The sequence below is a fragment of the Bubalus bubalis genome, chromosome 20 (genome assembly GCF_019923935.1).
Source record: "Bubalus bubalis isolate 160015118507 breed Murrah chromosome 20, NDDB_SH_1, whole genome shotgun sequence".
Lineage (NCBI taxonomy): Eukaryota > Metazoa > Chordata > Mammalia > Artiodactyla > Bovidae > Bubalus > Bubalus bubalis.
This window is the reverse complement of record NC_059176.1, coordinates 51,163,633-51,180,270: the sequence shown is the minus strand read 5'-3', so window position 1 is coordinate 51,180,270 and position 16,638 is coordinate 51,163,633. Positions and strand designations below refer to the sequence as shown.

Below are 16,638 nucleotides of genomic sequence, written 5' to 3'. Positions count from 1 at the left end.
GGCTATAAAGGAAGGCTGCCTACCACACTCCCCCACCCAGGATGGTAAAGGGATTCACTTCAATTCAGTTCAGTTCAGTCACATCCGACTCTTTGCAACCCCATGAATCGCAGCACACCAGGCTTCCCTGTCCATCACCAACTCCCAGACTTCACTCAGACTCATGCCCATGGAGTCAGTGATGCCATCCAACCATCTCATCCTCTGTCATCCCCTTCTCCTCCTGCCCCCAATCCCTCCCAGCATCACAGTCTTTTCCAATGAGTCAACTCTTCGCATGAGGTGGCCAAAGTACTGGAGTTTCAGCTTTACCATCATTCCTTCCAAAGAAATCCAAGGGCTGATCTCCTTCAGAATGGACTGGTTGGATCTCCTTGCAGTCCAAGGGACTCTCAAGAGTCTTCTCCAACACCACACATCAAAAGCATCAATCCTTTGGCGCTCAGCCTTCTTCACAGTCCAACTCTCACATCCATACATGACCACTGGAAAAACCATAGCCTTGACTAGACAGACTTTTGTTGGCAAAGTAATGTCTCTGCTTTTGAATATGCTATCTACGTTGGTCATAACTTTCCTTCCAAGGAGGAAGCATCTTTTATTTTCATGGCTGCAATCACCATCTGTAGTGATTTTGGAGCCCAAAAAAATAAAGTCTGACACTGTTTCCACTGTTTCCGCATCTATTTGCCAAGAAGTGATGGGACCGGATGCCATGATCTTTGTTTTCTGAATGTTTAGCTTTAAGCCAACTTTTTGACTCTCCTCTTTCACCTTCATCAAGAGGCTTTTTAGTTCCTCTTCACTTTCTGCCATAAGGGTGGTGTCATCTGCATATTTGAGGTTACTGATATTTCTCCCGGCAATCTTGATTCCAGCTTGTGCTTCTTCCAGTCCAGCGTTTCTCATGATGTACTCTGCATAGAAGTTAAATAAGCAGGGTGACAATATACAGCCTTGATGTACTCCTTTTCCTATTTGGAACCAGTCTGTTGTTCCATGTCCAGTTCTAACTGTTGCTTCTTGACCTGCATACAGTTTTCTCAAGAGGCAGGTCAGGTGGTCTGGTATTCCCATCTCTTGAAGACTTTTCCACAGTTTATTGTGATCCACACAGTCAAAGGCTTTGGCATAGTCAATAAAGCAGAAATAGATGTTTTTCTGGAACTCTTTTGCTTTTTTGATGATCCAGTGGATGTTGGCAATTTGGTCTCTGGTTCCTCTGCCTTTTCTAAAACTAGCTTGAACATCTGGAAGTTCACAGTTCACATATTGCTGAAGCCTGGCTTGGAGAATTTTGAGCATTACTTTACTAGCGTGTGAGATGAGTGCAATTGTACGGTAGTTTGAGCATTCTTTGGCATTGCCTTTCTTTGGGATTGCAATGAACACTGACCTTTTCCAGTCCTGTGGCCACTGCTGAGTTTTCCACATTTGCTGGCATATTGAGTGCAGCACTTTCACAGCATCATCTTTCAGGATTTGGAATAGCTCAACTGGAATTCCATCACCTCCACTAGCTTTGTTCATAGTGATGCTTTCTAAGGCCCACTTGACTTCACATTCCAGGATGTCTGGCTCCAGGTGAGTGATCACACCATCGTGATTATCTGGGTCGTGAAGATCTTTTTTGTACAGTTCTTCTGTGTATTCTTGCCATCTCTTCTTAATATCTTCTGCTTCTGTTAGGTCCATACCATTTCTGTCCTTTATCGACCCCATCTTTGCATGAAATGTTCCCTTGCAGATAATATAGGAGAAAGTACTTTGAAACCAGGCAGTGCTGTACAGATGAAAGCAAGTACCATGTTTTGTGTGCAGGTCTCAGGTAGACACTGTCATGACTCTACTTATGCGGACTCCAAACTGCAGGTATCTGTTATGTATGTGAGCCATCCCAGAGAAGACTAACCGCAGAAAGGAAGAGAAGAGTCTGCTGCAGGAGGTGAGGTTAGAGCACTCAGCAAGCAATCCAAATTCTGTAGTCCTGGTGGGTGTGGTCTCAAGTGAGATGGAAATCAACAAAGTGTAAGCTCACCAGTTGCCACTGGTTGGATCCTTTCTGAAACTAACAGGGGTAAGAAGGGTGTGCACACAGTCTAGATCAGGAGTCCCCAGTGGGTTCCGGTCTGTGGTTAGGAACCGGGAGAGCAGCGGGTGAGCAAGGGAAGCTTCATCTGTATTTACAGCCGGTCCCCCATCACTCACATTACAACCGAGCTCCACCTCCTGTCAGCGGAGTGGCAGCATCAGATTCTCATAGCACCGCAAATCCTGCTGCGAACAGCGCATTTGAGGGATCTTGGTTGCACACTCCATCCCTCCAGCCCCTCGTCTTGTCCATAGAAAAATTCTCTTCCACGAAACCAATGAAACCAGTGCCTGGTACCAAAAAAGTTAGGGATCCCCGAACTAGAGCAAGACGGACTAAATGGAGACTATAGAGGATCTATCAGGGTTTGTTCATCAATCAGCATTCAAGGAAGAAAGTCATCAGAGAGAGTGTAGACTGGAGTCTTAAAATCATCAGAGAGAGTGTAGACTGGAGTCCTAAAGTCATCAGAGAGACACAGGACAGAAATCCAGCTTTTCCTTTAAAAAAGAAGTGGTCATAATCGCCATCAAAGCTGTATTATCTCTCCTCATTGATTCGAGGATCACCACCCCAGTAATAACAGTAATTCCATCACTATTAGCAGCTTGCATTTATAAACACCATTTACCGGCACTGGGCTCATCGATGGATGTACCTCCTATCATAAATCTTTATCATAGAACAGGCACCATCATTACACCTATTTTACAGATGAGCAAATAGTGGCTCCAATGATCTATTTGGAAAATCCTTATCCTTAAGAATTCAAAATCCAAAATCTTTCACCAAGGAAAGGATATATAAGGGTCAAGAATATTCCAGTCTCTCAAATGTATATAAATCAGTATTTAGTTTTTCACACTCAGTAAAAGACAAAGAAGACAGACGCGGTCAAAAAGAGATGCTCAGTCACTCATAAACCTTGAAGAGTCCTAGTCTCCAGCCTTCTTTGCGGCAGACAATTTGGCCTTCATATGGCTCATTTTCTGGCCTGAGAGAGCACTATGAGTAATGCAACAGCAGCTTAGAGGTGCGGGAAGCTGAACCAATCAGAACAACTTGGATAACTTGACATCGGTACAGAAGGCAATGATTTCACTTCCTGCCTCTTACTGTGTACAGAAGGGGGGAAGAAAAGACTTAGCCATTACCCTAAAAAAAAAAAAAAAAGAAGAAGAAGAAGCAGGGAAAAAAGCCACCAAGCCAGAGCTCGGCAATTAGTGCTGGAGTAAGTGACCATCTTGTGATTGCTCAGCTGGGCCCTGAAAACTTGTACATGCACTTAGAGGACAGAAATAGAAGATGTGTGAGAGAGCAGAGAAACCTTGCCCATTTGCCAGGAGAAAGTGTCCCAGAGCTGCCGGGAAATTCACTCAGTCGAGATGTGGGACGTGTCTCTGTAAATGGGAAAGTTAGTAAGTGAACCCATCGATGAAGCCAGTGCACGTGGCTGGACCTCTTGACTTTCCTCTCTGGGACCCCCAGGCTCCTCCTCCAGCAGCCCCTGGGCCAGATGCTGACCCTATCACGTGGATCTGAGCAGCCAGCTCATCCCTAATATGCAGACAGGCCCAAACTGGAGTTGGACTGACGGTGACCTGTCTATCTCACTCTTGATCCTTTTGCAGCCAACCGCAACACCTGGGCAAGAGCTGGCCAGTGTGTCTAGGAGGAAATGGGGCCCGAGGTCATTGGCAGGTTCACTGGTATCAACAGAACCTATTCCATTGATATCCTTCCTGCCCCCAAAGCCTTGGGGAATCTTGCAAAGCCCCACCAGCCTGTCACTGCCAGCAGACCCGGATCATCTCAAAAGAGATGGTGGGTCACAGCCCTCTTCAGGGATCTCAAGGGTAATTCAAAGTTCTAGTACAACCCACTTCAGAGATACCTGGAACCCAAGCTGCATGCCTCCCCCCACCTCTGTAGCCCTTGGACATGCGACACATCTGAAAACCCTCTCAAATGCCTGGAGAGCTGCAGCTGATAGGTGTGCAGGCAGATTCTGAGCACCAAGCCACTGCCATCTAAAAGGACAGAGCCTCTCCCATGCGGGCAGCTTCTGTCCCCCAAGTCTGACCCCGGCCCCCAAGCTGGCATTCCCTATGTCACATTCTGTCCACAGTGTGATGCTGCCTGGCCCATGGTGTTGAAAGGTTTAATTTTTAGTGCCAGTATTAAAATTTGAGAGGTTTCACTAAACCTCCAGCTCTTCTTGGGGAAAAAAAAAAACCACAGTAAATCTGGCAACCCAAGGCCCCACCTCCTTACAGCAGCAGTCTGCTAGAACTGTTTACAGGCTGGCCCTAAGAGGGAACACGTGGTCCCCAGTTTCCACTGTCCCCATTGGTCCTCTGTGGGCATTTGGCTCTGTGACCCTCATACGAGTTAGTATGAAAAGGAGACTTCTCAGAGGTCAAAAGCTTCGTCCCCTGGGACAGTTTACATGGAAAGTCAAATCCCCAGTAAAATAAACACCTGCAACATCTGGTCCAAGACCCTCCTCTACACCCCCAGCTGCAAAGAACACACATCAGGAGAATCCCACCACAGAGGCTCAACTAGGGCAGTTCAGTTCAGTTCAGTCGATCAGTCGTGTTCGACTCTTCGTGACCCCATGAATTGCAGCACGCCAGGCCTCCCTGTCCATCACCAACTCCCAGAGTTCACCCAAACTCATGTCCATCGAGTTGGTGATGCCATCCAGCCATCTCATCCTCTGTCGTCCCCTTCTCCTCCTGCCCCCAATCCCTCCCAGAATCAGGGTCTTTTCCAATAAGTCAACTCTTTGCATGAGATGGCCAAAGTATTGGCGATTCAGCTTCAGCATCAGTCCTTCCATGAATATTCAGGACTGATCTCCTTTAGAATGGACTGGTTGGACCTCCTTGCAGTCCAAAGGACTCTCAAGAGTCTTTTCCAACACAACAGTTCAAAAGCATCAATTCTTTGGTGTTCACCTTTCTTTATTATAGCCCAACTCTCACATCCATACATGACTACTGGAAAAACCATAGCCTTGACTAGACGGACCTTTGTTGGCAAAGTAATATCTCTGCTTTTTAATATACTGTCTAGGTTGGTCATAACTTTCCTTCCAAGGAATAAGCGTCTTTTAATTTCATGGCTGCTAGGGCAAGGGGGCAACAAATAATTGAGACAGCTGTGGTGGGGCATAGAGGGGGACTCGGTCCCCCATGGCTACTACATAAGACCCTGAGTAATGGCCCTGCAGTGTGCCATGTCCAAAGGGAGGAAAGAAAGTTCAGCACAAAGCTGTGCTGCTAAGTCGCTTCAGTCATGTCCAACTCTGTGCAACCCCTGAGACGGCAGCCCATCAGGCTCCCCCGTCCCTGGGATTCTCCAGGCAAGAACACTGGAGTGGGTTGCCATTGCCTTCTCCAATGCATGAAAGTGAAGTCGCTCAGTCATGTCCGACTCTTCGCGACCCCATGGACTACAGCCTACCAGGCTCCTCCGTCAGGTGGCCATAACTGATTTCAAAAATAAAAATACTTATCAAGCCCTCACTCATGCTCAGTCGATTTAGTCATGTCCAACTCTGTTGCAACTCTATGATATGTAGCCCACCAGGCTCCTCTGTCCATGGGATTCTCCAGGCAAGAATACTGGAGTAGGTAGCCATGCTCTCCTCCAGGGGATCTTCCCAGCCCAGAGATAGAACCCACATCTCCTGTGTCTCCTGCATTGGCAGGTGGATTCTTTACTGCTGAGCCACCAGGGAAGCCCTAAGCGTTCACTAGGTGTTTGGAAAAACACACAAAGGCCCAGGGGTGAGGCCAGGTTCCCCCAAAGGAGAAACAACAGCCCACCACAATTCTCCATGATCTTTTCTCTTCCTCCACCTCCCCTCCACTTCCCTCGGATGCTCTGTCTCTTCCTGTGAGATTCCTATTCAGCCTGATGCCCTTCAAGTCCAAAGTGCCTGCACCAGAGCAACTCTCAGGTGGCCAAAGGAAAGATTCATCTGCACACCATTCCTCCATTTTCTGGCCAAATACAGTCAACTCCACCCCGCTGGTTCCTATGGAATGTCTGCTCTTGGAGACCATGCCCCATAGATGTCCAAGATGGCCACCATCTGCAAAGACCTGACCGAACACCAAGGACCCCCATGGGTGCAGTGTGTTAGCACTTTCCCTAATTGCTGGCTCCAGGTTTCCTTTCAAGCCCCTCTCTCCCCAGGAAATGGCAGTCCTCCCATCAAACCCCAGAGTCTTCAGCCCAGAATTAGGCTTAGAGAGGAAGCACTAAGTTCGTGAGATTCCATCTGCACAGGGCTAGGCAGAGCTGAGCCTGCGGAGGTCCCACCACCATCACACATGACAGTGGTGGGAGGGGAGAGGCAGGAGGAGGAGGAGGCTCAGACAGACAGGATCCCAGCAGAGCCGGGTCACCTCGAGCGCGTCCCAAAGCTGTGTGACTTTATATACTGGTGTCTCTGCTTTTCAGAGCCTTTCGCCACTGAACCCAGGATCTATCTAGATGTGACACTTGGCCTGGCCCTGCTTTCTCTCAGCCAACCCCACCCCAGCACACACACACACACACACACACACACACACACACACTTATGGACCTACAAATGGTCTCTGAAGAGTAGTATTCACGTCACACACTACACTTATATGGGGAATTTCCTCTCATTTACATTCCCATTAAGTTGCAAATTTCATCATAAAAAGTAAACCAATTCCCTAGTCTCAGGCTTTACCTTCCAATAGGAACCTCAGAGATCATCAAATCCAAAACCCTCATCTTAAGGGGCAAAAATCCGAGGCCCAGAGAAGCGATGGGACTTGCCCCAGTTCACACACTAGCGAAGCCATGTCCAGATCTCAGGCCTCGGGCTTCACCGCCCAGGACTCTCTCTCCCTGCCGTATGCCTGCCCCCAACCACCCACCCACCCACCAACTTCCCTGCAGCCCGGACCCAGCTCTACTCACATATAGCGCAAGTGGGGGTTCTTGGCGAAGGCTCTGGGCTGGATGTTCCGAAGTCCTGAGTTCTTGATGGTCCTAAAGAGAGAGAGGAAAAGAGGGTCAGCAGAGCTTACGGGGTAGCAATACAGCTCTGCTCTGGGCCGAGGCTGACAGCCGGTGAGGCCAAGACTGGACAACAGTTGCCTCTGTAAACTGAATGCATTTCTTCAACACCGGTCATCACTTGTGGTCCAGTTGAGGGACAGGACCACAGGACCAGTGGGCAGGATTTGGGCTCACATCCCACTGGGACCTGGGTAAGTGTGAGAAATGTGCCCATCCTGGCAAATGGATAAGACTCTGGTCCAGCAACTCTAGCACTCAGCCCCCTCCCTTTACCACCCCAATTCCCCCGCAGTCACTCGCACTGAATCCAAAGGAGGCGGTGACTGGAAATATCCCTGCTCCTTGTGGACCATCAGTCCAGCACGGGACTGAGGAAAGCACTAACCCGGGGGACGTGGGTTCAGGTTGTATCTCGAAGCCTGAACTACGTATGGGCTGGCCCCTGCCCCCACCCCACCGGGAGCTGGTGCACTCACAGCTTTTGGAGGCCAGTATAGAGCTCCATGTCCACAGCGTTGAGCGTGTGCAGACCGCGCCAGTTCTCTATGTGTCTGCAGGGAGGGAGGAGAGGCAAGGTTCAGGTCAGCAGAGGGATCACCGGAAAGATGCTGGCTTTAGTGCCAGAGACCTGGGCTTAAATCCTGGAGCAGCCACCCGCGAGCCAGGCTCTCCACCAAGTCCCCAGTGATCTCTGAGCCTGCTCCATTCTCTCTCTGCATGGGGCCACACACACCACCTGGCTGATGGGCTTGCTGGGGGATCTCAAGTTCTGAGCCCATGGATAGCGCTTAATGCCCCCGCATCCCCTGGGCTCTAGAAAGACTACTCTTTAAATTCTTGAGATTCAATCTCCCTGCAGGTCTTCCTAATTCAGTTTCTTTCCATTCTCTTTTAGTTCTTTTTAACTTCTAGGAATTTTTTTTTTTTTTTAAGAATAGGCTCATTTTCTACATTCCTGCCCACAGAAAGAACACAAATGAAGTGATTTTTTTTTTAAAGGTGTTGGGGGGAGCTTGCTTCGTGAACATGGCTTTTGAGTGGAAAAGCCCAGAAGGAACACACACCACCTCAGGGTCCCCTAGGGGCCAGACACTGACGACCCCCTTTGGATGAGAGTGAAAGTTAGTCGCTTAGTCATGTCTGACTCTTTGCAACCCCATGGACCGTAACTCGCCAGGCTCCACTGTCCTTGGAATTCTCCAGGCAAGGATACCGGAGTGGGTAGCCATTCCCTTCTCCAGGGGATCTTTCTGACACAGGGATCAAATCTGAGTCTCTTGCATCACAGGCAGATTCTTTACCATCTGAGCCACCAGGGAAGCCCCCTTTGGTTACCATGACCCAATTCATCTGGTCAAGGACATCAGTGGCTTCATATGGCAGAACCAATTCCACAAAGGAGGCATGACCAAACGCCTGGGTGTCACGGAAAGAACGGGAGGCTGGCATTAGAGGAGCCGGATTCCAGCTTTCTCTCTGGGACTTTAGCAGCCATGGCTTTGAGCATGAGCTCTCAACACTCTGGGCCTCTGGTATCCTCATTTGTAAGGGGAGAGGGTTACACCAGATCAGCAGTTTCTCCCCCATCTCTTCACAAAGATCTTCTTTTAGAACTTTCTCCCAAGAGGTTTCGTGCTTAGCTCCCTAAACATGTGTCGAGCAAGCACACACACTTAATTCATCTTCTCAGATTTACTAATGCAAGATATAAATCACTGTTAACCAGAGTTTTTTTTTTTTATCAACGGGCATAAGCCAGCACTGACTCACCCAGCAGATAAATTCCAGCCCAAAGCAAAGGAATTCTTGAAAGTACTGTTAGCATGGAAGGGCTCGTCATGGGTATGGATTTGATTTCCTTTGTTTGGTGTGTGTGTATATATATATAGAGAGAGAGAGAGAGAGAACACCAGGGACAAACATCCTACATTACCGCTTTGGGCTCCAGGTTGAGAACCGTTAGACCAGCAGTCCTCAACCATTTTTGGCACCAGGGACTGGTTTTGTGGAAGACAGTTTTTCTACCAACTGGAGAGGGTGGGTGGTTGGGGGATGATTCAAGTGTATTACATTTATTATGCACTTTATTTCTATTATTATTACATCAGCTCCACCTCAGATCATCAGGCTTTAGATCCCAGAGGTTAGGGACCTCTGCATTAGATTATTGATTACCAAGGTCCTTTCCAGCTCCAAAGTCATCTGAGAGGAGGCCATTCATACGCACCCGCCACCCCAAGGAGCTCCAGGGGGCCACAGGAAAAGGCCTCGCGCTGCCCTCCTGGGATCTGACTCTCCCATCAGTGCCCCCAAAGTCTAAGCATCCTCTTGGAGAGGAGGGGAAAGACATGACAGATCACCCTGGGACCGTGATACCCAAGGCACAGAAAAGACAGCCACCTTCCCCAGACATCCCCTCCCAGGTCCCACCCTACCCGTGGTTCTGCCATCTGCCATCAGGTGGGACCAGAGCCAGGAAGGCCACAGGGAGGCGGTGGCCAGGGCCTCTGGAAGCATTTCAGAGCCGCACAGCGACAAGGTATGCCAAGAGCCCTTTTTGTACCACATTCTCTCGGAGCCCCTGCTAAGCAGCCAGACACATTAGCATCTGCTGGGGACATGGGCCAGGTGGCCAGGTTGGTACTGAATTCTTTCTCCAAAGCCTTCTCCCCTGGAAGCCGCATGGCCCCAGGACAGTTTGTTTAGTTTGGGTTCGCCAGGGCAGGGACCCCGACTCCATGTCAGCTGAGAAGGAAGGCCAGAGTGAGCAGAAGGACCTGTGCCAGCCCCACCCCCACCTGGGGTATCCACTCAGTCCATGTAAGCCACCAAGTGTTAACAGATTGCAGTGTTCCTACCGACGGGTATTCATTCATGGGAACCCAGCTTCACACAAGCTCCCAACAAGCAGCTGTCAATCAAGTTGTTTAAATAAATGAAATCAGTTTTCTGAGCCCACATTAGAATTCCAGAAATGTGTTTTTATTATGGCTGAGTTGTCAATCATTATTGCATTCGAATACTTGACTTCTCTCAGCCTTCCTGTCCTAATGCCCACAAATGACCTTCCCCGGCAGAAGCACAGCAGGATGATGGCTGAAGTCCTTGGTGCACAGGGCTCTCTCGTCTATTCCACATAGCCCCTTGTATCTTTTTTTGAGTCTGAATTTTCCTACATCAGGGAACGGCACTTTTATAGCAAATGTGTGATTAGGAGTTGGTGCTCCAAAGTTGGGTTAGCCACTACAAACTCCAGCCCACCACCCATTTCCGTACAGCCTGAGAAATAAGAATAGTTTTTTTTTTTTAAATCTAATGTAGAATCCTATTTTGTGACATGTGAAAAGTATATGAAATTTAAATCCCCATGTTCATATTTGCTCATTTACTCTTGTCTGTGACCACTTTTCTCCGCAAAAGTGGAGTTGAGTTATTGCCACAGAAGCTCACTTAAAATATTGACTTTCTGGCCTTTCGTAGAAAAAGGTTGCTGACCCCTGCCTAGAGCCTGACTGCCAGGATACAGATCCTGTCTCCATCGCTACCTCGATCTATGGGACCCTGTCCAGGTTTCTTCACTTGTCTGTGCCTCAGTTTCTTCATCTGTCAAATGGGAATAATAGAATACCTCCAGCATAAGAAGGACGTAAGGATTGCATGTTACATTAAAAAGCCATTACAGCAGCTGGGGTCAGAGTAAGTCCTCAGGGAGTGCCCACTGTGATGATTATTTTTAACCTCAGGCTTTGTAGGGGCTGGGCTTCCCTGATGGCTCAGACCGTAATGAATCAGCCTGCAGTGGAGGAGACCTGGGTTTGATCCCTGGGTTGGGAAGATCCCCTGGAGAAGGGAATAACTACCCACTCCAGTATTCTTGCCTGGAAAATCCCATGGACAGAGGAGCCTTCGGGGGGTTACAGTCCGTGGGGGTCACAAAGATATGGACACGACTAAGCAGCTAACATGTTCATTCTTTTCACTTCTGTAGAGGCCGAGCAGTCTCATCTCAGTTTTCATGCTAAAAGGGCAGCCTGGTTCTGCTGGAAGTTGTCATTTCTCAGCCATCATTGATAAAAACTCCGAGTGGCAGAAGGGTGGAGGGGCAGTAAACCTGTCATTCATGACCTCCAGGAAAACTGTTCGAGCTGAAATTATAAACAGCGTCAGAGGATGCACAGACGGCAGCGCCGAGCGGGTTCTCAGGGAAGAGCAGAACCGCGAAGGTGCAGCCTGACATTTGCCGTTGACATTGGCAGGGCGCCTGCCAAGCTTTCCCAGTGACTCACCACTTGGTACCAGCCCCAGGGGTCGTAACTCTGCTGGCTGCTTTGTGCTAACGCAGAGATCGTGAGTTTAAGTGGAAAAGGCAGGCTCTAAAAATATAATAAATAAATAAGACCAAGTCTGAGAGAAGTCCGCTTTGCTTTGGTCTGTAGTAAACAGTGGTTCCATTGGCCCAGTACAATTACACGTGACTTCTTTTGGTGTGCTTTTCTGGGTTGTCCAGGTTGTTTGCATGGCGCATGGATTCTGTCATATGGAAAGCAATCACAAATGATCGCGGGCTTCGCAGGTAGCTCGATGGTAAAGAATCCACCTGCCGATGCAGGAGACTCAGGTTCTATCCCTGATCTTGGAAGATCCCCTGGTGAAGGAAATGGCAACCGACTCCAATATTCCTGCCTGGAGAATCCCATGGACAGAGGAGCCCAGCAGGCTACAGTCCATGGGGTCACAAAAAGAGTGGGACACAACTTACCACCTAAACAACAAGAATGATCATGTTTTTAAAGGAAGGTTAGGCCCTTGAGCCCTGTCCAGCAGGGCAGTCACTGGTCACCCTCTCCCAGGACGACAGGCTGCACCAGCCCATCCAAGCGGCAGCATCGCACTCGCCTGCCACCACTGTGGAGGGCTTGAGAACTCAGAGTGGTGCCAGGAACACAGCTCAGCAGGAGCCCAGATCCCACGTTTGTCTGCTCAGGTACAGAGCGTGTGGTGGTGCTGGCCCTGCAAAGACTTGCAGCCTCGCCTCAGTGTGACCCCGGGCTCCCATCCCTACTCTAATTTCCTCCACTTTAGTCTCTTGAATTCAGTGGTTCCCAACTGGAGGCAATTTTGCCCCGCAGAGGTCATTTGGCAATGTCTGGAGACATTTGGGGGGCTTCCCTGTGGCTCAGCAGTAAAGAATCTGCCTGCAATGCAGGAGATCCAAGTTTGATTCCTGGGTCAGAAAGATCCCCTGGAGGAGGGCATGGCAACCCACTCCAGTATTCTTGCCTGGAAAATCCCATGGACAGGGGATCCTGACAGGCTACAGTCCATAGAGTCTCAAAGAATCGGACATGACTGAAGCGACGGAGCACACAGGCAAGGACACATTTTTGATGGCCACACTGGGGTGAGGGAGCGGCACCGGTATCCACAGAGATGCTCCTAAACATTCCATCATCCGCCAGGCAGCATCCCCACAGCAAAGAATTATCTGCCCCAAATGTCCATGGTATTCAGGATGGGAAACATTGCTTTATTACACAACGCTTCTATTTAAGATTCTCTACCGCTGAGCCACTAGGGAAGCCCCGTGTTCTTGTCTACTTGGCTTCAAAAGTTAAGGAGGTGTGTAATGCATCTTAGGGAAAAGAAGAAACATCCAGTGAGGAGGTTGAACATGCAGAGGTTCTGTATTTAAATTTTGTTGTCTGGAAAATTTGGCTATGAAGAACAGCTCATTAATAGTAGTGAGGGATCACAGGAAAAAATAACAGCCATCTGACAGCAGGGAGGAGAGAGAAAAGCTTGGGAAGATGAGGAAATACTGGGCCTGCTGCATTAAAGAAAGGCAGGACACTCCTTTGTCCCACCAGACAGCCCTTATCTTTCTGGGTAGCCAGGTGAGCAGCAGAGCTCTGCCAGGTACACGGCGCCTCGCCCCTCTCATGAGCATCCACAGCCAGCTTAGTCCTCCGGTGTTATATGGACTTGAATGTTGCCGTGTTCTAGGGTTTTCTGCATTTAACTTTTAAATACTGGAGATACAAACAATTCTTAAACACATTCACATGGCATATTTTTAATTAAAATAAAGACCACAGTCTGCACCGTCTAGTTTTTATGCACTTGGAGATTGCCAATTCATTACCATACTGGCCCTAGCCAAACAGAAGGAGGAAGAAATAATGGTACAAAAGCACAATTGGATGAATTCTAATGCAAAGGATTTTTATATTCTCTATGAATATATTAATTAACAGGGGCTTAATTAATTAGCAGCTGGTGCTAGTGGTTAAGAATGCTCCTACCAGTGCAGGAGACCTAAGAGATGAGGGTTCAATCCCTGCGTTGGGAAGACCCCCTAGAGAAGGACATGGCAACCCACTCCAGTATTCTTGCCTGGAGAATGCCATGAACAGAGGAGCCTGGCGGGCTATGGTCCATGGGGTTGCAAAAGGGTTGGACACGACTGAATGGACTTAGCATGCACGCAACCCATGCACACGCATGTTAATTAGTATTTCACTTGTGCTCTGACTCATCCCTACAGGGGTTCAAAGCAGCTGTGGATTGGGTTTATCTCCAGGAATAAATGCTTGATGAGCCACTGGGAGTGACTCCATCCTTCCCAAGTCTACCTGGAAGGAGCATGTGCTTTGACCAAAGGCCCCCCACCAAGACCTTGTGGAAGTTTTCTGAGCTGTGACACCGAGCTCAGCTCTGGCTCTGGAGCTCAGTGCTGTGATGAACTAAGCCTCGGTTCCTTCCTTCCTCTCCCTGGAAAAATGTTGCACGTTGGCTCCTGGCAGAACTTCAGCCGAGTGTCATGATTCTGTGGCATGAGGGAAGGGCAGTGACGACGGGGCAGGGACAGGCCACTGGCGTGACTCTCTGCATGGAACATTTCATATTCCCATGCAATGAAGAGGCCTTCGAAGTGCCAGTGGAAGCTGCTGTACAACACAAGGAGCTCAGCTCGGCGTCCTGTAATGGCCTAGAGGGGTGAAGAATCAGCCTGCAATGTGGGAGACCCAGATTCGATCCCTGGGTGGGGAAGATCCCCTGGAGGAAGAAATGGCAACCCATTCCAGTACGCTTGCCTGGAAAATCCCATGGACAGAGGAGCCTGGTAGGCTGCAGTCTATGAGGTTGTGAAGAGTCGGACACGACTGAGCAACTTCACTTTCACTTTTCACTTTGATGCATTGGAGAAGGAAATGGCAACCCACTCCAGTGTTCTTGCCAGGAGAATCCCAGGGACGGTGGAGCCTGGTGGGCTGCCATCTATGGGGTCGCACAGAGTCGGACATGACTGAAGGGACTTAGCAGCAGCAGCAGCAGCACAGCGATTAATACTTTCACTTTTCAGAGGGGTGAGAGGGAGGTTCAAGGGGGAGGGAATATATATATATATATATATATATATGGAGCTGATAGTCTTTGGAGTCCATGGGGTTGCAAAAGAGTCGGATACGACTTAGCGACTAAACAACAAAAAAAACAGACAGAACATGACTTAGAACATTTTCTTGAAGATCCTGGATCATTGTGATCAACTTACCTGTCCCTCTGAGCTAGCCTCAGAGGCTCTTGAAGTAGGTAGAACCTGTATCCCTGCCCAAAATGATCCTATCCTGAAATGATGCCTGAATTCTAAGGGCTACTGCTTCCATTTTTTAAAGATTTTCTGGCTCTTCTTTGCTATCAAGCTGTGACCCCAGGGCCCTTCTAACATGCTGCTCTGCAGTCCACTGGAGAACAGAGATCAAGAGTGGACACTCTGAGGTCAGCTGGGTGCTGAGTGACTTAGGCTCAGAGGAAGGGATATATGTATACATAGAACGATTCACATTGTTACACAGCACAAACAACACATTGCACAGCAACTATCTTCCAATTAAAAAAAAAAGAATCTATGATAAACCATAACAGAAAAAAATATTTTTAAAGGAATAGATGTATGTGTATGGGGCGGGGTGTGGATTAGCTGCTCAGTTCAGTTCAGTTCAGTTGCTCAGTCATGTCTAACTCTTTGCGACCCCATGAATCGCAGCACGCCATGCCTCCCTGTCCATCACCAACTCCTGGAGTCCACCCAAACTCATGTCCATTGAGTCAGTAATGCCATCCAACCATCTCATCCTCTGTTGTCCGCTTCTCCTCCTGCCCTCAATCTTTCCCAGCATCAGGGTCTTTTCAAATGAGTCAGCTCTTCGCATGAGGTGGCCAAAGTATTGGAGTTTCAGCTTCAACATCAGTCCTTCCAATGAACACCCAGGGCTGATCTCCTTCAGAATGAACTGGTTGGATCTCCTTGCTGTCCAAGGGACTCTCAAGAGTCTTCTCCAACACCACAGTTCAAAAGCATCAATTCTTCAGTGTTCAGCTTTCTTTATAGTCCAACCCTCACATCCATACATGACCACTGGAAAAACCATAGCCTTGACTAGACAGACTTTTGTTGACAAGGTAATGTCTCTGCTTTTTAACATGCTGCCTAGGTTGGTCATAAATTTCCTTCCAAAGAGTAAGTGTCTTTTAATTTCATGGCTGCAATCACCATCTGCAGTGATTCTGGAGTCCAGAAAAATAAAGTCAGCCACTGTTTCCACTGTTTCCCCCATCTATTTGCCATGAAATGATGGGACCAGTTCCCATGATCTTAGTTTTCTGAATGTTGAGCTTTAAGCCAACTTTCTCACTCTCCTCTTTCACTTTCATCAAGAGGCTCTTTAGTTCTTCTTCACTTTCTGCCATAAGGGTGGTGTCATCTGCATATCTGAGGTTACTGATATTTCTCCCGGCAATCTTGATTCCAGCTTGTGCTTCTTCCAGTCCAGCGTTTCTCATGATGTACTCTGCATAGAAGTTAAATAAACAGGGTGACAATATACAGCCTTGATGTACTCCTTTTCCTATTTGGAACCAGTCTGTTGTTCCATGTCCAGTTCTAACTGTTGCTTCCTGACCTGCATACAGGTTTCTCAAGAGGTAGGTCAGGTGGTCTGGTACTCCCATCTCTTTCAGAATTTTCCACAATTTATTGTGATCCACACAGTCAAAGGCTTTGGCATAGTCAATAAAGCAGAAGTAGATGTTTTTCTGGAACTCTCTTGCTTTTTCGATGATCCAGTGGATGTTGGCAATTTGATCTCTGGTTCCTCTGCCTTTTCTAAATCCAGCTTGAACATCTGGAAGTTCACGGTTCACGTATTGCTAAAGCCTGGCTTGGAGAATTTTGAGCATTACTTTACTAGGTTAGTTGCTCAGTGGTGTCCAACTCTTTGCGACTCCATGCACTGTAGCCCACCAGGCTTCTCTGTCCATGGAATTCTCCAGGCAAGAATACTGAGTACTGGAGTGAGTTGCCGTTCCCTTTTCCAGGGGATCTTCCTGACCCAGGGATTGAATCTGGGTCTCCTGCATGGCAGGCAGTTTCTTTACCTTCTGAGCCACTAGGCAAGCCCATTTATCTATCT

At 48.4% G+C, this 16,638-nt stretch overlaps 1 protein-coding gene across 4 annotated transcripts in view; it reads right to left on the bottom strand.

Annotated features, from left to right (window-relative positions):
* Positions 1-16,638, bottom strand: part of NTRK3 (neurotrophic receptor tyrosine kinase 3) — a 433,575-nt gene that overhangs the window by 346,145 nt on the left and 70,792 nt on the right. For all 4 annotated transcript variants that reach the window (XM_044933422.2, XM_006070045.4, XM_006070047.4 and 1 more), the window contains 2 exons: positions 7,642-7,716; positions 7,064-7,135 (listed from right to left, as the gene is read on the bottom strand). In XM_044933422.2, the coding sequence (XP_044789357.1) occupies positions 7,064-7,135; positions 7,642-7,716 (147 nt within the window). The remainder of the gene's footprint in view (positions 1-7,063; positions 7,136-7,641; positions 7,717-16,638) is intronic.